This window comes from Mytilus trossulus, chromosome 5, assembly GCF_036588685.1.
Source record: "Mytilus trossulus isolate FHL-02 chromosome 5, PNRI_Mtr1.1.1.hap1, whole genome shotgun sequence".
In the NCBI taxonomy this organism is placed as follows: domain Eukaryota; kingdom Metazoa; phylum Mollusca; class Bivalvia; order Mytilida; family Mytilidae; genus Mytilus; species Mytilus trossulus.
This window is the reverse complement of record NC_086377.1, coordinates 82,438,742-82,461,039: the sequence shown is the minus strand read 5'-3', so window position 1 is coordinate 82,461,039 and position 22,298 is coordinate 82,438,742. Positions and strand designations below refer to the sequence as shown.

General features: G+C 33.4%; 1 protein-coding gene and 1 long non-coding RNA gene across 2 annotated transcripts in view; both read right to left on the bottom strand.

The window, feature by feature from the left end:
• The window catches only part of LOC134719264 (uncharacterized), a 52,178-nt gene extending 39,472 nt beyond the window's left edge, over positions 1 to 12,706 (bottom strand). The window contains exons 1-7 of the mRNA XM_063582267.1: positions 12,667 to 12,706; positions 11,997 to 12,020; positions 10,842 to 10,972; positions 5,753 to 5,851; positions 4,850 to 4,951; positions 3,972 to 4,070; positions 3,102 to 3,203 (exon numbers count right to left, since the gene is read on the bottom strand). Coding sequence (XP_063438337.1) covers positions 3,102 to 3,203; positions 3,972 to 4,070; positions 4,850 to 4,951; positions 5,753 to 5,851; positions 10,842 to 10,972; positions 11,997 to 12,020; positions 12,667 to 12,706 — 597 coding nt within the window. The remainder of the gene's footprint in view (positions 1 to 3,101; positions 3,204 to 3,971; positions 4,071 to 4,849; positions 4,952 to 5,752; positions 5,852 to 10,841; positions 10,973 to 11,996; positions 12,021 to 12,666) is intronic.
• LOC134719211 (uncharacterized) overlaps positions 1 to 22,298 on the bottom strand; it is a 177,176-nt gene that overhangs the window by 138,009 nt on the left and 16,869 nt on the right. The window lies entirely within an intron of this gene.

The window sequence follows — 22,298 nt, the reverse complement described above, 5'->3', positions numbered from 1 at the left end:
GGTGTTAGGTGTGTTGGTGAAGTCTGATGATATGGTAGTTGTGTCAGTAGTGTAGGATTGGTGTAGGGTGTGTTGGTAGAGTATGATGAGATGGTTGTAGTGTCAGTAATGTAGGATTGGTGTTAGGTGCGTTGGTGATGTATGCTGAGATGGTAGGTGTGTCAGTAGTGTAAGATTGGTGTTAGGTGTGTTGGTGGAGTATGATGAGATGGTAGTTGTGTCAGTAGTGTATGATTGGTGTAGGGTGTGTTGTTAGAGTATGATGAGATGGTTGAAGTGTCAGTAATGCAGGATTGGTGTTAGATGTGTTGGTAGAGTATGATTAGATGGTACTTGTGTCAATAATGCAGGATTAGTGTAAGGTGTGTTGGCAGAGTATGATGAGATGGTAGTTGTGTCAGTAATGTAGGATTGGTGTTAGGTGTGTTGGTGGCGTATGATGAGATGGTAGTTGTGTCAGTAGTGTAGGATTGGTGTTAGGTGTGTTGGTGGAGTATGATGAGATGGTAGTTGTGTCAGTAATGTAGGATTGGTGTAGGGTGTGTTGGTAGAGTTTGATGAGATGGTTGTGTCAGTAGTGTAGGATTGGTGTTAGGTGTGTTAGTGGAGTATGATGAGATGGTAGTTATGTCAGTAGTGTAGGATTGGTGTTAGGTGTGTTGGTGGAGTCTGATGAGATGGTAGTTGTGTCAGTAGTGTAGGATTGGTGTAGGGAGTGTTGGTAGAGTATGATGAGATGGTTGTAGTGTCAGTAATGTAGGATTGGTGTTAGGTGCGTTGGTGATGTATGATGATATGGTAGTTGTGTCAGTAGTGTAAGATTGGTGTTAGGTGTGTTGGTGGAGTATGATGAGATTGTAGTTGTGTCAGTAGTGTATGATTGGTGTAGGGTGTGTTGGTGGAGTATGATGAGATGGTAGTTGTGTCAGTAATGTAGGATTGGTGTTAGGTGTGTTGGTGACGTATGATGAGATGGTAGTTGTGTCAGTAGTGTATGATTGGTGTTAGGTGTGTTGGTGGAGTATGATGAAATGGTAGTTGTGTCAGTAGTGTATGATTGGTGTAGGGTGTGTTGGTGGAGTATGATGAGATGGTAGTTGTATCAGTAGTGTAGGATTGGTGTAGGGTGTGTTGGTAGAGTATGATGAGATGGTAGTTGTGTCAGTAATGTAGGATTGGTGTTAGATGTGTTGGTAGGTTGAGGTCAAGTGAAAACTGTCTGACTGGCATGAGGACCTTGCAAGGTACGCACATACCAAATATAGTTATACTTTTACTGATAAAAGATAATTTAACATTACAAACATTTTTTTTTTCAAGTAGTCACTGAACCATGAAAATGAGGTCAAGGACATTGGACATGTGACTGGCTGAAACTTCGTAACATGAGGCATCCATATACAAAGTATGAAGCATCAAGGTCTTCCTCTTTCTAAAATATAAAGCTTTTAAGAAGTTAGCTAACGCCTCCGCCACTGCATGATCACTATCCCTATGCCGAGCTTTCTGAGATTAAAGTCGCAGGCTCGACAAAAAATATTCAGTTTTAAGGGGGCTTGCGGGTCTAAATCATTTTTTTAATTAAAAAAAAATGGGGTCACCGTTCATTTACGCTCACAATCTGCCTTCGAAAGAAGCATACATTTTTGTTAATGTCCTTTTTTCTGTTGACCTAATAGGGGAAATAGTTGTAATATCGAAATAAAAAAAGAACTAAATTACAGAAATCGCTTAAATTTTACAGTTATTTAGTTTATGTACAGCTTTTTCGAAAACAACAATAAAAAATATAGGTCACCAATCAGTAAATTTAAGATATTTCTATTTTAATGCCAAAAAATGGCATTTTTGCACCAAAGGGAGATAATTTGGAGCTTTTTCAATGATATCTACATTTTAAAAGTCATCTGAGGCCAACAAGAATTGATTTTTTGGAATGATTCTTGTACCATAATGATAAAGTAATAACTACTTAAGGTAATAAATGAAATTTGTAATGAAAAAATATTGTTTAATTTTTTTCTGAAAATCTTATACTTGTGAGCCTCCTTAAGAAAACTGTGTTCATTCATTAAGTGTATTAATAAAAAGGTTAGTCCCTCCATGTAAAAGTAACGCACAGACTGATTTTTTCATATTGAGTTTAACCTGTTTATTATTCAGGTATTTCATCATAAACTTAAAAGTTGTACTTTATTATATGTTATCTGCAGCTGTTTACCCTCAACTATCAGTCAGGGATATAACTCTATAGGGTTATTACAGGAAAATAACATACATTTGTTATTGTGGACTAAAAAATCAAAGAACTGTGATAACAAACATATGTTACATGTTTCCAAGGGACAATATACATCATTAGTTTAGTTAAAATGTATACAAGTTCTATTGATATTACTTTTGTCTATATGTATATTTTACTACTTAAAGATATAACAGTTCATTTTGCCAATTTTGCATAAAACACCTATATGTTATTACAGAAAAATATGCCTGTAATAACTAAACGGTGTTATCACAGCTTTTCAATATCACTTCAACATCTGCTCAGACATTCATCATGCTTAATTACAATGTATTTTAATTTATTGTAAGAAATAATGATCAGAGCATGTGATGAGGTTCTACGCAAGTTTCTCAGTAATTCCCAAGTGCATTATATAATAAGTTACATTTCTTTAATAACTTAGCCTTGTTATCACAGCTAAGTTTATCCCTTAATAGCCTGGAATGATTGATTTACCATGGTCAATCAAAAATGTATTAATTTAATTAAAACATTATTTATCAAGGCTATGCAATTAGTTTCTGCGCAAAGTCTCAAGAGTTCGCTAGAGCCCACTATAAATGAAATAATTTTACCAATAACAAGCATATGTTATTACAGATTTAGAAGATTTAGGAATAAAGAGTAGACAACTCATGAAAATATCTGTAATAACACACCCAAGTTATTTTCTGTAATAACCCTATAGAGTTATATCTCTGAATGACTATTGTATTTGTATTTATATTGTAATTGTACTTTCTCTGTTGACTTATATTTAGTTTTTAGAGAATAAAATATCTATCTATCTAATAAGAATAAAACTGAATGTTACCTCCAATGATTTCACCCAAGGACTGTATCCTTGATCTATTAAACATTTTGTTACATCAATCCGTCCATTCCTAGCAGCATAATGTAAAGCTGTTTCTCCAATCTATATCAATATAAAAATATAAACATGGTAATGGTGTGTGATAACAAAATCATGAGAGGAGTCAAGCAATTTACCAAATGTAAGAAATATAACATCAGGTAAGGAAATATCCAATTATATTTGTGTATAAACTATTAAATGGTAGATTAAGATATATAAATTCAATGTATATTTTCTGATTCAGTGAAACAAAACAGGTAAAAAAATAGTTAACTCTTAATTATATATAAGTGTAACAAGTCAAATAATAGCAACCCTCACTTTATATAAGTCTCAAGTATTTGTTTTCCATTTAACATGTATGATTAACAACATGATTTTATGTTGATTCAGAAGAATGATCAAAGTTGAAAAAAAAACTTTTTTCAAGAAACATTAAAACGAGTAATATTTTCTGATTCAGTAGGAAGAGACAAGAAAAGTGAGACCCCACTTTATATAATTCTGTCAAGTATTTGTTATTTTTAAAAGACATTTTACATTAGATCTGTAGAATAAACATTATCTGACTGAAGATGTTAACACAACTCGTTCTCTTTAACTTCTCATTAAAATCAAATGTTAACAAAATAATTTTTCATCAAGAAACAAAATAAAACCTTAACTATCTGATTCAGTTCTGTGTTACGAATAAAATGAGACCCAACTTTATATAATTCTAACAAATATTTGTTGTCCATTAAACCTGTCTGATTAACAACATGATTTTGTGTAGATTCTGTATAAAGTGATGTTTGGTCAGAGTAAGGTCATTATATCTATCATTACCTCTGATGTAGCGTCTAACCGACTGCCGTGAGTGACCAGGTAAGTCACCACCTCCAGGTGTCCTTCCTCAGCCGCCCACATTAATGGTGTCAATCCAATCTGTAATATCAACATATAACAGACATCAAAACTTGTGTCATAAACTGGACAATGTTGTGTAATAAATATAAACAAAATATATATCACATGAATCAGTGGTCAAAACTGAATAAAATGACCAGTCACACTTGTATTTATATTCTACATAAACAACATGTTTTATTGTGAGATGTCAGAACTTCCATCAGAACTGTCAGGTTAAAAAAAAACTTTTTTCAAAAAACATTAAAACAAGTTATATTTTCTGAGTCAGTACGAAGAGACAAGAAAAATGAGACCCCACTTTATATAATTCTATCAAATATTGGTTGTCCATTAAATCTGTCTGATTAGCAATGATTACATAGAATGATCAAAGTTTAAAAAAATAAATAAATCAAGAAACATTAAAACGAGTAATATTTTCTGATTCAGTCCGAAGAGACATGAAAAATAAGACCCCACTTTATATAATTCTGTCAAGTATTTGTTATTTTTAAAAGATGTTTTACATTAAATCTGCAGAATTAACATTATCTAACTAAAGATGTTCACACAACTTTTTCTCATCAACTTCTCATTAAAATCAGATGTTTACAAAATATTTTTTTGTCAAGAAACAAAATAAAACCTTTACTATCTGATTCAGTTCTGTGTTGCGAATAAAACGAGACCCCACTTTATATAATTCTAACAAATATTTGTTGTCCATTTAACCTGTCTGATTAACAACATGATTTTGTGTAGATTCTGTATAAAGTAGTGTTTGGTCAGAGTAAGATGATTATATCTATCATTACCAAGGTGTCTGTAGCGTCTAACTGACTGCCGTGAGTGACCAGGTAAGTCACCACCTCCAGGTCTCCTTTCAGAGCCGCCAACATTAATGGTGTCTCTCCATCCTGTAATATCAACATAAAACAGACATCAAAACTTGTGTCATAAACTGGACAATGTTGTGTAATAAATATAAACAAAATATATATCACATGAATCAGTGGTCAAAACTGAATAAAATGACAAGTCACACTTTTATTTATATTCTACATAAACAACAAATAAACAACATGTTTTATTGTGAGATGTCAGAACTTCCATCAGAACTGTCAGGTTAAAAAAAAAACTTTTTTCTAGAAACATAAACAACATTTATATCAATGGACTCAGCTGGACAAGACAATTAAAATGAGACCCCACTTTATATAATTCTAACAAATATTTGTTGTCCATTGAACCTGTCCAATTAACAATGATTAAGAAGAATGACAAAAGTGAAAAAAAAAACTTTTTTTCAAGAAACATTAAAACGAGTAATATTTTTCTGATTCAGTACGAAGAGACAAGAAAAAAAAGACCCCACTTTATATAATTCTGTCAAGTATTTGTTATTTTTAAAAGATGTTTTACATTAAATCTGTAGAATTAATATTATCTGACTAAAGATGTTAACACAACTTGCTCTCTTTAACTTCTCATTAAAATGTTAAAATCAGATGTTTACAAAATAATTTTTTGTCTAGAAACAAAATAAAACCTTAACTATCTGATTCAGTTCTGTTTTACGAATAAAATGAGACCCCACTTTATATAATTCTGTCAAGTATTTGTTGTCCATTAAACCTGTCTGATTAACAACATGATTTTGTGTAGATTCTGTATAAAGTGATGTTTGGTCAGAGTAAGGTGATTATATCTATCTTTACCTTGGATGTGGCCTCTAACTGACTTCCGTGAGTGACCAGGTAAGTCACCACCTCCAGGTCTCCTCTCACAGCGGCCAACATTAATGGTGTCTGTCCTCTCTGTGATATCAACATATAACAGACATCAAAACTTGTGTCATAAACTGGACAATGTTGTGTAATAAATATAAACAAAATATATATCACATGAATAAGTGGTCAAAACTGAATAAAATGACCAGTCACACTTGTATTTATATTCTACATAAACAACAAATAAACAACATGTTTTATTGTGAGATGTCAGAACTTCCATCAGAACTGTCAGGTTAAAAAAAAAAATTTCAAGAAACATTAAAACGAGTAATATTTTCTGATTCAGTACGAAGAGACAAGAAATATAAGACCCCACTTTATATAATTCTGTCAAGTATTTGTTATTTTTAAAAGACGTTTTACATTAGATCTGTAGAATTAACATTATCTACATTAGATCTGTAGAATTAACATTATCTGACTGAAGATGTTAACACAACTTGTTCTCATCAACTTCTCATTAAAATCAGATGTTTACAAAATAATTTTTCATCAGGAAACAAAATAAAACCTTAACTATCTGATTCAGTTCTGTGTTACGAATAAAATGAGACCCCACTTTATATAATTCTAACAAATATTTGTTGTCCATTAACCCTGTCTGATTAACAGTATTGTGTGTCTATTCAAAATAGTGATCAAAGCTTAGAAATTATTTAGTGGTATTACCGTGTAAAATGTTGGGTGTCTACCAGCTGCTTCATATCATATGAGTTGTTGTGTATAAGGGTAATATAGCAATGGTGTATGTTTGTGGTGAGTATAAGGGTAATATAGCAATGGTGTATGTTTGTGATGTGTATAAGGGTAATATAGCAATGGTGTATGTTTGTGGTGAGTATAAGGGTAATATAGCAATGGTGTATGTTTGTGGTAAGTATAAGGGTAATATAGCAATGGTGTATGTTTGTAGAGAGTATAAGGGTAATATAGCAATGGTGTATGTTTGTAGTGAGTATAAGGGTAATATAGCAATGGTGTATGTTTGTGGTGAGTATAAGGATGATATAGCCATGGTGTATGTGTGTGGTGAGTATAAGGATGATATAGCCATGGGTATGTTTGTGGTGAGTATAAGGGTAATATAGCAATGGTGTATGTTTGTGGTGAGTATAAGGGTAATATAGCAATGGTGTATGTTTGTGGTGAGTATAAGGGTAATATAGCAATGATGTATGTGTGTGGTGAGTATAAGGGTAATATAGCAATGGTGTATGTTTGTGGTGAGTATAATGGTAATATAGCCATGGTGTATGTGTGTGGTGAGTATAAGGATGATATAGCCATGGTGTATGTTTGTGGTGAGTATAAGGGTAATATAACAATGGTGTATGTTTGTGGTGAGTATAAGGGTAATATAGCAATGACGTATGTTTGTGGTGAGTGTAAGGGTAATATGGCAATGGTGTATGTTTGTGGTGAGTATAATGGTAATATAGCCATGGTGTATGTTTGTGGTGAGTATAAGGGTAATATAGCAATGGTGTATGTTTGTGGTGAGTATAAGGGTAATATAGCAATGGTGCATGTTTGTGGTGAGTATAAGGGTAATATAGCAATGGTGTATGTTTGTGGTGAGTATAAGGGTAATATAGCAATGGTGCATGTTTGTGGTGAGTATAAGGGTAATATAGCAATGGTGTATGTTTGTGGTGAGTATAAGGGTAATATAGCAATGGTGTATGTTTGTTGTGAGTATAAGTAAAGAACTGCAATAAGCCATGTTTATTTTTTTCAAGTTTGCATTGCCTATAAGTGTGATCTGTAACTTGTTTGTGATGAGTGTAAAAATGTCAATGCTACGTCACATGTTGGTGTTGACTATAAGAGTGTCATTGCTAAGTGACATGTTGGTGTTGAGTATAATAGTGTCGCTGATACGTCACATGCTGGTGTTGAGTATAAGAGTGTCATTGCTATGTCACATGTTGGTGTTGACTATAAGAGTGGCATTGCCATGTCACATATTGGTGTTGAGGTAAAGTGTTTCATTGCTATGTCACATGTTGGTGTTGAGGTAAAGAGTGTCATTGCTATGTCACATGTTGGTGTTGACTATAAGAGTGACATTGCTAAGTGACATGTTGGTGTTGACTATAAGAGTGTCATTGCTATGTCACATGTTGGTGTTGACTATATGAGTGACATTGCTAAGTGACATGTTGGTGTTGACTATAATAGTGTCATTGTTATGTCACATGTTGGTGTTGACTATAAGAGTGTCATTGCTATGTCACATGTTGGTGTTGACTATAAGAGTGTCATTGCTATGTCACATGTTGGTGTTGACAATAAGAGTGTCATTGCTATGTCACATGTTGGTGTTGACTATACATTTATAAGAGTGTCATTGCTATGTCACATGTTAGTGTTGAGGTAAAGAGTGTCATTGATATATCACATGTTGGTGTTGAGGTAAAGAGTGTCATTGATATGTGTCTTGTACCTTTTTGGATCATAGCTCTTCATCGTTTTAATAAGCTTTGAATTTTCAAATATTTTGTCCTCGAGCATCACTGAAGAGACAGTTATTGTCGAAATCTGCATCTGGTGCAGAAACAATTGCTACTGTTAAAGTTATTTTATGTCACATGTTGGTGTTGACTATAAGAGTGCCATTGCTATGTCACATGTTGATGTTGAGGTAGAGTGTCATTGCTATGGCACATGTTGGTGTTGAGGTAAAGAGTGTCATTGCTATGTCACATGTTGGTGTTGACAATAAGAGTGTCATTGCTATGTCACATGTTGATGTTGAGCATAACAGTGTCATTGATATGTCACATGTTGGTGTTGATTAGGAGAGTGGCATTGCTATGTCACATGTTGGTGTTGACTATGAGAGTGTCATTGCTATGTCACATGTTGGAGTTTAGGTAAAGAGTGTCATTGCTGTGTCACATAGTGGTGTTGACTATAAGAGTGTCATTGATATGTCACATGTTGGTGTTTAGGTAAAGAGTAGCATTGCTATGTCACATGTTGGTGTTGAGTATAAGAGTGTCATTGCTATGTCACATGTTGGTGTTGAGCATAAGAGTGTCATTGATATGTCACATTTTGGTGTTTAGGTAAAGAGTGTCATTGCTGTGTCACATGTTGGTGTTGAGTATAAGAGTGTCATTGATATGTCACATGTTGGTGTTGAGGTAAAGAGTGTCATTGTTCATCGTTTTAATAAGCTTTGGATTTGCAAATATTTTGTCCTCGAGCATCACTGAAGAGACATTTATTGTCGAAATCCTTATCTGGTGCAGAAAAAATTGGTACTGTTAAAGTTATTTTGTGTCAAATGTTGGTGTTGGGTATTAGAGTGTCATTGATATGTCACATATTGGTGTTGGGCATAAAAGTGTCATGGTTATGTCAGGTTGGTGTTAGGTATGATAGTAAAGTTGTTATGTCAGATGTTGGTTTTGGGTATAAGAGGGACATTGTTATGTCATAGGTGGGTGTTGGGTACAAGAGGGATATTGTTATGTCAGAGGTTGGTGTTGGGTATAAGAGGAACATTGTTATGTCACAATGTCACATGCTGGTGTTGGGTATAAGAGGGACATTGTTATGTCACAATGTCACACGCTGGTGTTGGGTATAAAAGGGACATTGTTATGTCACATGCTGGTGTGGAGTATACATGGTATAAGAGGGACATTGTTATGTCACATGCTGGTGTGGAGTATACATGGTATAAGAGGGACATTGTTATGTCACATGCTGGTATGGGGTATACACGGTATAAGAGGGACATTGTTATGTCACATGTTGGTGTGGAGTATACATGGTATAAGACGGACATTGTTATGTCACATGCTGGTGTGGGATATACATGGTATAAGACGGACATTGTTATGTCACATGCTGGTGTGGAGTATACATGGTATAAGAGGGACATTGTTATGTCACATGCTGGTGTGGAGTATACATGGTATAAGAGGGACATTGTTATGTCACATACTGGTGTGGAGTATACATGGTATAAGAGGGACATTGTTATGTCACATGTTGGTGTGGAGTATACATGGTATAAGAGGGACATTGTTATGTCACATGCTGGTGTGGGGTATACATGGTATAAGAGGGACATTGTGATGTCACATGCTGGTGTGGAGTATACATGGTATAAGAGGGACATTGTTATGTCACATGCTGGTGTGGAGTATACATGGTATAAGAGGGACATTGTTATGTCACATACTGGTGTGGAGTATACATGGTATAAGAGGGACATTGTTATGTCACATGCTGGTGTGGAGTATACATGGTATAAGAGGGACATTGTTATGTCACATGCTGGTGTGGAGTATACATGGTATAAGAGGGACATTGTAATGTCACATGCTGGTGTGGAGTATACATGGTATAAGAGGGACATTGTTATGTCACATGCTGGTGTGGAGTATACATGGTATAAGAGGGACATTGTTATGTCACATGCTGGTGTGGAGTATACATGGTATAAGAGGGACATTGTTATGTCACATACTGGTGTGGAGTATACATGGTATAAGAGGGACATTGTTATGTCACATGCTGGTGTGGGGTATACATGGTATAAGAGGGACATTGTTATGTCACATACTGGTGTAGGGTATACACGGTATCAGAGGGACATTGTTATGTCACATGTTGGTGTGGAGTATACATGGTATAAGAGGAACATTGTTATGTCACATGCTGGTGTGGGGTATACATGGTATAAGAGGGACATTGTTATGTCACATGTTGGTGTGGAGTATACATGGTATAAGAGGGACATTGTTATGTCACATACTGGTGTGGGGTATACATGGTATAAGAGGGACATTGTTATGTCACATGCTGGCGTGGAGTATACATGGTATAAGAGGGACATTATTATATCACATGTTGGTGTTGGGAATACGAGTGTCATTGCTAGGTCACATGTACACTGAATCATTGAACACTAACAAGGGCAATGTTAAAGTGATCCACATTATGTGTACTATATAATAAATATCTGTTAATGTGTTAAACATTTTTCTTCACTTACATATATATGATCATCAGTTCTACATTCCAAGTTAGCTCCGTTCTTTACACATAATTCTACCTCTTTTATATTCCCATTCTCTGCAGCTGTAAGAAGTTTCTGTAAGCAAAACAAATCTTTTACATTTTCCTCTAGAACATACAAATGTATCATAAATGTAATAATTGAATTTAACAAGCTACATTTTTACAGTTTCAACAGTTTATACCAAATACAGTGATTACCAAGAAGGAGTGAAATTGTTGTGTATAATTTCAGAGTTTTTTTTTTTAGAAAAGTCTGTAGACAATTGTATTATGCATCAGTTTTGAGATCAGCCTAAGTTTTTGTTGAGGTTTGTGTTGCTCTCTCTTTAGTTTTCTATGTAATGTTTTGAATATAAAAAGAAGATGTGGTATGATTGCCAAAGGGACAATTCTACAAAACATACCAAATGACACAGAAAATAACAACTATAGGTCACTGTACAGCCTTCAACAATGATCAAAGCCCATATGGCATAAGTCAGCTATAAAAGGCCCTGAAATGACTAATGTAGACTGTTGAATTTTGATTGTTTTTCATTTTTTTCTATGGCGTTGTCAGATTCTCTTCGACTTAAAGAGTTGTTAATGTCCTACAATATCTTACGTTTCTTTTTTTTTGTCTCCTGGAATTTTGTATATTGAAATTCTGTTCACTGTAGTCATTTTGATTTCTCCTGTTCTCCCCCTGAGAAAACTGCACGCCTGTATCTTTATAACATAGGTCACACGACATAAGTCACATGACACTGACTGACTCTGAGAATATTACACACCTGTATCTTAATGTACATTTTATAGACAACATAAGTCATATGACATAGGTCACATGACACTGACTGACTCTAAGAATACTGCACGCCTGTATCGTATCTTTATGTACATTTTATAGACAACATAAGTCACATGACATAGGTCACATGACACTGACTGACTCTGAGAATACTGCACACCTGTATCTTTATGTACAGTTTGTAGACAACATAGATCACATGACATACATTTTATAGGTCACATGACACTGACTGACTCTGAGAATACTACACACCTGTATCTTTATGTACAGTTTATAGACAACATGGGTCACATGACATAGGTCACATGACAATGACTTTTAAGTAGAAAAACTTACCGTATCCCAACTTGCCATTATATCCTGTAAAAGAAAATGAAATCATTGTATATTTATTAAAATAAGGAGATATGATTACCAATGAGACAACTATCCACTTAAGTTCAAATGAAGTGGGTGTAAGCAATTATATGCATCGGTACGGCCTTCAACAATAAGAACAAGAGGCTGTCAAGTGACAGCAAACTGGATTTTCCTGCATACAATGTAGGTCGAACCCTGAACAGTTGAACAAGTATTGACACAACATTTAAGCTTAAAACAGCTCTGAATTTGGATTCTGATTGAATATTTATAATAGATTATTTTCTAATTAAGAGGGAATGCCACGAACCATCAAGTTTCCTCCCTAAAATTTATTGAAACTACATTTTTAATTAATAATGAAAATGATATTTGCAAATCTGAAACACAAACAGGATCATGTAAAAAAAATAAACATTAACACACGTGTACAGCAAAAATTAATTACCACATTACAACTGTGACATCTACATGTATCTTCATCATGTTCATAACACACATGACTTTAAAAAAAAGTCAAAAAGAAATTTTGATGTTATCATTACTCAGGTCAGCAACACTACCTTATATGGAAATGCATGAATTAGCATACTTATGTTCTCGCACGTGTAATTGTTTATTTACGTGTGACGCAATGTATTGTTACCTGGTTTTTTTACCAATCCACTAAATGAGCAACAATGCATTATGGACTACTACGTGTTTACAACCAACCAAGAACACATGCTACTTACTTAAATACAACACATTTTGTCGTGCAATGCGGGATTAACAATTTCGCTTAGTTTTTCATTTTTTGTATCCACATTTATAGTTTGTGATATAAAGTATTCGTTCCATGCTCAGATTAATGAAGAGTTCTTTCTATGCGAAGAAAAAGTGTTTGATTTACCAGATATATAGCTATTCACGTGTTTGATGATGACATGCAGAATTCATGTATTTGTCCACCAGACAGCAACGAAACAACAGTGAAAAACACAATTACACATCAGACAAACATACAAGTGTAAAGTTACCCGTCGATTACAGCCGATGCTAATATTCATGAGTGCAGAAACTTTCGTATAGATAGTTAAAGAGAAATGTGTGATCCATGAATTTTGTGTTCATACAAAAGACTAAGACTAAGAGTTTTTCAAGTATCTGATCACGCTGATGGGGTCACTAAACTTTTTGAGTTTAAAAATATATATTGCACCTACTTTTATGTTTAAAAAGTAATTTAAATCGAGGACAAAATGTGTTTATATATTTGTCTTTAAGAGACAATAGCATATAATCATCAATCCTGGCCATTAAAAGCCGACTATACGGTATGGGGTTTTCTCATTGTTGAAGGCGTTACAGTTGCCTATCATTACTTATATCCACTTTATTTGTGCTTAAGTGGATAGTTGTCCCATTTGGCAATCATACCCCATCTCCTTATTTTTGCATATAAACATCCCTCAGAAGTTCGGGTTTCCATTATAAAGTATTTACATACATGACAGTGTTTACAAAAGAGTATTGATTTTTGACATATTTCAGTATTAGGCACTTTCAAACTGTTCCCTTTGCTCTGACGGTAGTGGAAAACAACTGTTGTTTCATATGGTTTTCATCTTTGCTAAGATTTTTTTTCAAATGGAGATATTAGATTTTTTTTTAATTTTTAACGGACTCCGACTCGAACATTTGTCAATCTTAATAAAATCATTAATGATGTTATCCATGTTTATGTTCGACAACGTGGGAAATTTGATATGTTTTGTGAAAATTGCACCGTTACACCTAAACCTACTATATTTCTTTTATGCATTGGATATAAAAATTTCTATTTTTGTATATAAAATAAGGCCGTTTTTTTTATGTTATTTTACACAAATAATTTTTGGTCACTTTATAGCTTACTTTTCAGCAACGAACCTATGATTGCTTACTTTACTAGATTGTGTATTGAATGGAAAGATATCTCAATTGGCACTCATACATCATCGTCGTATTTCTAACTTAATCATGTTAATAGGTAATATTGCACCCACTATGATCCAGAGGATTTATATAATCGGATATATTGCACAGGACAGCAGCCGAACGATAAAAATACCTATGACGGACTCTGCTGTTGTCTTTTCTATAGTCGGGTTGTTGTCTCTTTGACACATTCCCAATTTCAAATGAATTTCCATTCTCAATTTTATGCATCGAGTGATGAAACTATACAAAATATGTTAAGCTATTTACCGTCCGAGCTTTAATAACACTTATTTTTAGCATACTGAATATTATGATGTTCAGATCCTGATAAAAAGTTTACACATCCAGTACATATAGAAGTGTTTCTGTGCCAGTTTTTGTGTTTTTCGAGGCAGAAATGTTTTTAGAATGACATTATATATGTTTTAAAGAGATTACAAAATTTTCATACTTGACAGTAATCATTTCATACGAAATTTCACGGTTTCAAGTCGTGAAATTATTGCACAGGTACAATGCATAACAATGGAAAAAAACCTGTTTAACTACTTTTACAAGGCGAGAAAGAAAGTTGAACAGTGAAGCTCGTAAGCAATACTTTTTCAATCTGAGCATGCAAACTGAAGATTATGTGATTTTAAAGAAACGTGTTAAAGTAAAGTCCCTTACTTATTACAATACAAATAAATACCCAAAGTGAAATCTGTTGGTACGAGTTTTACAACCGTCAATATGGGATTACATGTGGGTCTTCGTCAAACTGTTATTGCAACTTCAGTATGTTATAGTCTGTCTTCAAGGCCTTAATGCCACTTTATATTCATACCCCTTCTACCACCAGTCAATCAGAATCTGAAAAAAAGTTAAAATTTAAAACATGTAAACAGATTAAACAGAATAGAGAATGGAAACAAGGAATGGGTCATCAACACAGCGAGAAAATTCCGCACCCAGAGGCACACTTGATCTGGCCCCTAAAGGCTAAACAATAATGATTACTAGTTCAGCAAAGTATAATGTAAAGGCAAATATGTTTGTTATTTGTAAAATTAATCATCAATATTTTAATTTTTAGTGGCCTCTAGGGAAGGAACTCTTGAAACTGTGCGCAGAAACTAAATGCATAGCCATGATAACTAATTTTTGAATTAAATTAATAATAAAAAAACTATTTTTTGAATTAAATTAATAATTTTTTATTAACCATGGTAAATCAATGAGACGAGGCTTTTAAGGGATAAACTTAGATGTTATAACAAGGCTTAGTTATTTAAGGCATGTAACTTACTATATATATGAGAAACTTGGGAATTACTGGGAAGCTTGCGCAGAACCTCATTACATGCTCTGATCATATTTCTTACAATAAATTAAAATACATTGTAATTAAGCATGTATATTTCTGAGCAAATGCTTTGGAGTGATGAAGAGAAGCTGTAATAACACCCTTTAGTTATTACAGACATACATGTACTTTTTCTGTAATAACATAGGTGTACTATCTATGCATGATTGGAAACTATGAACTGTTATATCTTTCTATAGTTGAGTATACATAAAGACAATAGTAATATCAATAGAACTTGTATATAATTTAACAAAGCTAATGATGTATATCAGTCAAGGGACTTACTTAAACACATGTTAAATGAGTGATTAGAAAATCACTGATTCAAGTAACATTATGTCCATAAATGTTGAAAGTAAGAGTTGTCTTTCTTTAATAATCACTTATTTAAGAAGTACAAATTAATCACTAGACTAAGTGATTTAATTGTATTGTAGCCTTAAATATTGAATACTAATGATCCAGGGATTAATTATGTTGCTAAAATTATCAGAACCAACATCTAGGTAGGATGACCCGGTCATGTCAGGTGATGAACTTGTACTGAATCTAGGATAATGACATTAAAATCACTTGTTTAAGTATCATACCTCAATTTCCTTCCAAAAAATCACTTCTTATTTTAATATCATTATTTTAATAACCCCCATTAATTTCAACAACCCCGAACAGTGAAATTTTTATCGCGAACAGTAGAATTTCATTACATAATCTGTAAGATGAAACCTTTAATTTTACAGGAAAAATACTCCCACTGCTGTGAAAAATCTTTTAAGAAAGTATCAGTTCATTATGTAAAGCCATTATTATAGCATTTTTTCAACTAAAATAGAATTTGCAGCTAATTGATTACATCAAAGGCATAAACCTTGCTATTTAAAAGAAGCAAAAAGTTCTTTTTTTCAATTTTACTAATGAAAAGATATTATATGTGTTTAAAATTTTGGTAAAACTACAAAATCACAATTTGTGACAAAACTTCAAATTTAAAAATCACTTATTTCAATAAGTCCCCTGACTGTATATTGTTCCTTTGAAACATGTAACATACATATATGTTATCACAGTTATTTAGTCCAAGATAACAAATGAATGTTATTTTTCTGTAATAACTCTATAGAGTTATATCCTTGACTGACTGAACCATGAAAATGAGGTCAACGTCGGGCGACAGCTGCCAGTTGGACATGTACATCTTATAATGATTCCATATATACAAATAAATTGGGAATGTTTCCATGGGACACAGAAGTTGCCCCCGCTTGCATATCATATAAAGTTATAAAGGGACATAACTGAAGAACGGTAAAGGTCACTATCAAAATTTGGTTGAGGCTAACTTAAGTCAGAGAACGGAAACGAAAAATTCAGCATTTGTTAAGGGGCATAACTCTAGAACAGTTTAAGTGAAGCACCAACATTCAAACTTGCTCTGTCCTTTGTGGAAATAAGCATTGTGTATAAGTTTCATAACATTTGGTTGAGGCAAACTAAAGTTAGATAACGGATACCAACTTTGGGACGCATGGACATACAATGACATATGTAGGGACAGACGGACACACAGACTGACAAGGGCATAAATATAGTAGACCTAGTGCTTACAGTATTTAAGATGTGATAGATAGTTTATTCTCATGAAACCATGAAGTACATAGGTTACAGAGAAGTTAAAAACATGCATATGGACTTGACCCATACAAATTTAACCTTGCATGTTCACTGATCCATGAATAGAAAACTGTCTGACGGGCACTAGGACCCTGCAAGGTACGCACGTACCAAATATAGTTATCCAATTACTCATAATAAGAGAGAAATTAAGAATACTAATATAATAATCTTTAATTTTCTTTTCAAGTAGTCACTGAACCATGAAAATGAGGTCAAGGACAATGGATATATGATAGACAGAAACTTCATAACATACAGTACACACAGAGAAGATGTAATCTCATACTCCCAACACTGATTCTGGTGTTACACAGTGTCACACTGTGAAACACAGATTTCCCTCCCAAAAAACATCAAGTAATTACTCCCATCTGGGAGGGTTTTATGACCTGTTGATTGCAGGTAAAAGTAATAAAAATCAACAAAGCATGACTGCATGGTCTGACAGTGACATAATTACATGTCAACTATTCTCTCACTTCTTCCTATTTCAATCATTTCCTATTTAGTTTTATTTCTGAAAGCTATAAAAAAGGTTAATGAAATGATTTTTTAAAATTATATACAAAAAGTATTTTTAGATTGGAAAATTATTTACATTCTTATAATCTCATAATTAAGAATGGCAACTTCGTATCACTGTCAGAACAAATGCTGAATATATTAATTTTAATAAATAAAGTTGTGCAGGATTCTTTAATAAAATCAGATTATAATATATATATCTCTGATTAAATTTAACAAATCTCACACTTTTCATAATTTTTGTAACTGTCATTTAATGACAGGAAACACAAGAAATATTTACTGTAGTCATCAACTACTGGCACACTTCAAAGGTAAACATAGCAATAAAAATCATGGAATTGGGAGAAACCACACCAAGGTAATAAACAATTAAGGAGTTTTAGGGAGGAATTACTCCAAGTTTCTCCCAATTTCCTCCCAAGATTTGGAGAGTGTTGCTAGAGTTTCCTGGTGTGACACCAAGTTTTTACACAGTGTAGGGAGCATGAGATTACATCCTCTCTGTCTGTACTGTAAGGCATCTATATCCAAAGTACGAAGTATGAATGATCCAGTTCTTCTATATACAAATGCACAGTGTGGGAACGGAACTGTACGGTTTTCTAATATTTTGGTCATTCGGGAGACTGTCAAGCGGTGCTCCGACATTCGAAAAATAACAAGTTGCTTGATGGAAACTTTGACGAACTATATAACGTTTCTGCTTCAAGTGTTGATAGCTAAAACATTCTTTATGTAAATATGAAGCAATAAAATAATAAGAAAGATATATGCATCAAAACGTTTTCCTTAGAATGGTGGAGCTCCGTGTAAAACAATCAAAATGGTCACACAACAGCGATCAAAAATGTCAAATAAACATCGAAAAATCAATGTTTGCTACCTGGATTTTCACATGTACCTTTTCTGATATATAGTATTACCTGTCTGAAAGTTTTAAAGCCATTGTCCCAGTCAGTCAGGGGTACTACTTGTACAAGTGTATTTTATTTACTTGAAGAAGTAAAAAAAAATATACACATATAAGTAAATAAATAATGTTTGAATAATCTCCCCTTAATTTTCTAAAAAAAAATACTTGTATACGTAAATTTTTCTTACAATCCCACAAAAATCCTCAAGTTTTGAGATGTAAAATCATGCCTTTAATGATTTTTCCCAGGTTTGCTCAAATTTTTTCATTAAAGTCCAATGTTTCATCTCATTAATTCATCAAAGAAACTGATTGAGCAAAGATCTTGTATATTTGCGCAAGGCAATCAAAAATTGCTCCTTTGAGGCTTGTAAATGAGCAGTGTTATGAAGATAACAGACAAATGGGATTTTCATTGTCCATGAAATTACACTTAAATGATTAGTAAAGACATCTGTAAAGGGTACACAATTTAAAATTCTATTAGAGCAAAGAAATCTTAAGAATTCAAGAAAAGAAGAAAGGATGATTTTTTTACTTATACAAGTAAAAAAATCTGAATGCCTAAGGGACATAACTAAGCTATTTTTTTTTTACCTATACAAGCAAATAAAATTCACTTGTATAAGTATCATACAAATTTACTTATATGTGTATATTTTTTTTTACTTCTTCAAGTAAATAAAATACACTTGTACAAGTAGTACCCCTGACTGCCAGTAGAAATCCAAATATATTCATTTTCTCCATGTCGGATATTTTTATTGACTGTACAATCGCTCGCAAGTTGACTGTAATATCACTCGGAGCCTTCCTGTTAATCACTTGGAGCTTTCCTGTAGAATTGCTTGGCCAAATTTATTAAATACGTTGCATATGCATTGCATTGGTTGTTTGTTGCTGTCCTATTTGTTCATCTATGGTATTTGAAGTGAAAATAAGCACAAAACCAGTAATTTTGACAATTAAGATTCTATCAAGGAACCCTTTTAAGGTGACTATATCAGAGACAAAAACAAAACGTGTACACTACACATAAAAAAGAAGATGTGGTATGATTGCCAAAGAGACAACTTTCCACATGAGACTAAAATGACACAGAAATTACAAACTATATGTCACCGTACGGTCGTCAACAATGAATAAAGCCCATACCGCATAGTCATCTTTAAAATGTTCCGAAATAACAATGGAAAACGACTTCGGAAAACTAACGGCTTATTTATGTACAAAAAATGAACGAAAAACAAATATGTAACACATAAACAAACAACCACTGAATAAGTTTACAAGACAAAAAGAAAAGGACAGTACAAAATGTGTTAAGAATCTAATCTTAAATAAAAACGAAAATAATCCTCGTACAAAATAAATATTTATATATACCGAAAAGATTCTCTGGAAAGTTAATTGGCATATTTTGAATTTTACTTAATATATTATTCACCAGCAATTTTAGAAAAATAATTAATACATATTTGAACAATACAACAAAGAATTTGTCAGCACAGGATCGGGATATATTGTAACTTAATATGTACCATAGTTTGTTTGAAAAGGTGTGAGGGATTCGACACATACACCACAGTTCCATATTAACCCTCTGACTGGTTTACCTGAAGATTGAAAATGATCATGTCGTGTATGTTAGATACCTCACACTTTTAGCAAGAAACTACATTGTAACACATGTTCTTTCCTGTGATATCAGTTCAGAACTTTGACACATGTCATTTACCAAATAAAAAAGTGATTGGATATATGTGTAGATACACCATAGGATGAACTAAATTTCAAAGCAAAGCTTTATCGTGAAATTTAGCCTCTCTTATGGTGTATCTAAACATACCCAACACTTTTTAATTTGGTATAACAAGAAATTCGAATGTGGAATTGTGGTAGCTAAACACTGACCCAAGAAAAGACACGTATATGTCAATAAACATGATATTAAAATAGAAGATGTGGTATAATTACAAATGAGATGTCTGTTTATTACAAGCTATACATGTAGCTACTGGTAGAAAAAGCTCTTGTAAAATAAAATTTTATCAAGGATGGGAGAGGACTTGTTATCTGAAAGACAGAGAAAACACAAAATTCTTCAACTTTTTTTTTTATATCAATGTCACGATTCAGAAACTTTTTAATAGTCCCAACTATAGCATCCGACAAACGAACGAAACAGTTGTTTTTATTTAGGGAAAACAACATTTTCTCAAACCACATTTATGTTTTCAAGGAGATGTGATATGATTGTCAAAGTTAAAAAATAAATGGATTTAAGCAATTATAATCAGCTTTAAAAGGTCCCGAAAAGAAAAATAAGAATCAATACCTTTCGAATTTAACTGACGGCCTAATTCATAATAAAACAATTTACTGAACTACGAGCTCTTGACTTAAAGCAGGTACATAAAGAATTTGGAAAGGGTAAAAATGTTTGTGTTCGCTCATTAATTTCTCCCCAAAACTATCACAGCACAAGACCAAACTATAAAAATCAGATGAATAATCGGATCATCATACTATCATTGACGATATCAGACCAGGTGCGGATCCCGCCTTTCTACAAAGGGGGATCCAAACCACGGAACACCACAAAATCGAAAAAAATAGGCTTCAACCACCAAAAACTCCCTCTCCCCGCATACCAGATCCGCTAATGCAGGCTGCAGCCATTCCAATAAAATGTTCAAAAATCATTAACACCTTTGAGTGTGTAATTTAGGTTAAAACAAAAATCGATAACAATACCAAAAATCGTAACAGAAAAAGGAGAGAAAAATCATGCCAGACTTATATATTGTATTGGATTGCAGTAGTTTTAATAAATATTTAGATGACAAAAGTATCATGGAAAACATAAACTGATCATGAATGTGGCAGAAGAAGTTTAGCATTACCTACTTAAGAGTTATAATTAGTCATATGCCACTAGAAACTATTACAACAAAATGCATTGACTAGCTTGCTTGCTAGCCGGACCGTGAAGTCATAAGAAGGTTAAGTAGGTTACTCTCCTTTCGGAGTAGTCTAGTTGGCCAAACGATGAAAAGAAAAGCTCCGAGTGATTGTACAGGAAGGCTCCGAGTGATATTACAGTCAACTTGCGAGCGATTGTACAGTCAATAAAAATATCCGACATGGAGAAAATGAATATATTTGGATTTCTAGTGGGACAATGGCTTTGAAACTTTCAGACAGGTAAGAATATATATCAGAAAAGGTACATGTGAAAATCCAGGTAGCAAACATTGATTTTTCGATGTTTATTTGACATTTTTGATCGCTGTTGTGTGACCATTTTGATTGTTTTACACGGAGCTCCACCATTCTAAGGAAAACGTTTCGATGCATATATCTTTCTTATTATTTTATTGCTTCATATTTACATAAAGAATGTTTTAGCTATCAAAACTTGAAACAGAAACGTTATATAGGAACATAAGAGTTCGTCAAAGTTTCCATCAAGCAACTTGTTATTTTTCGAATGTCGGAGCACCGCTTGACAGTCTCCCGAATGACCAAATTATAAGAAAACCGTACAGTTCTGTTCCCACACTGTGAAATGTAGGTAAATAAAATTCACTTGTATAAGTATCCTACAAATTTACATGTGAATACAGAGTTTTTATTTGTGTATTGGATATTGTCAAAATGGCCAAATCCAACCCGCCACTGTAAGGATAAGGTGGGCAACCCTGCCTTAACCAATGAATGGTAGACAAACCAAGAGAGAGTCCAGGAGAAGGGAAATCATTTGACAAAGACACACGCGGGACAAGAATGTCACACCATGTCTTAGATATAGGATTTTTTATTAGTTGTTATAGGCTTTGAGCTAGCTGTC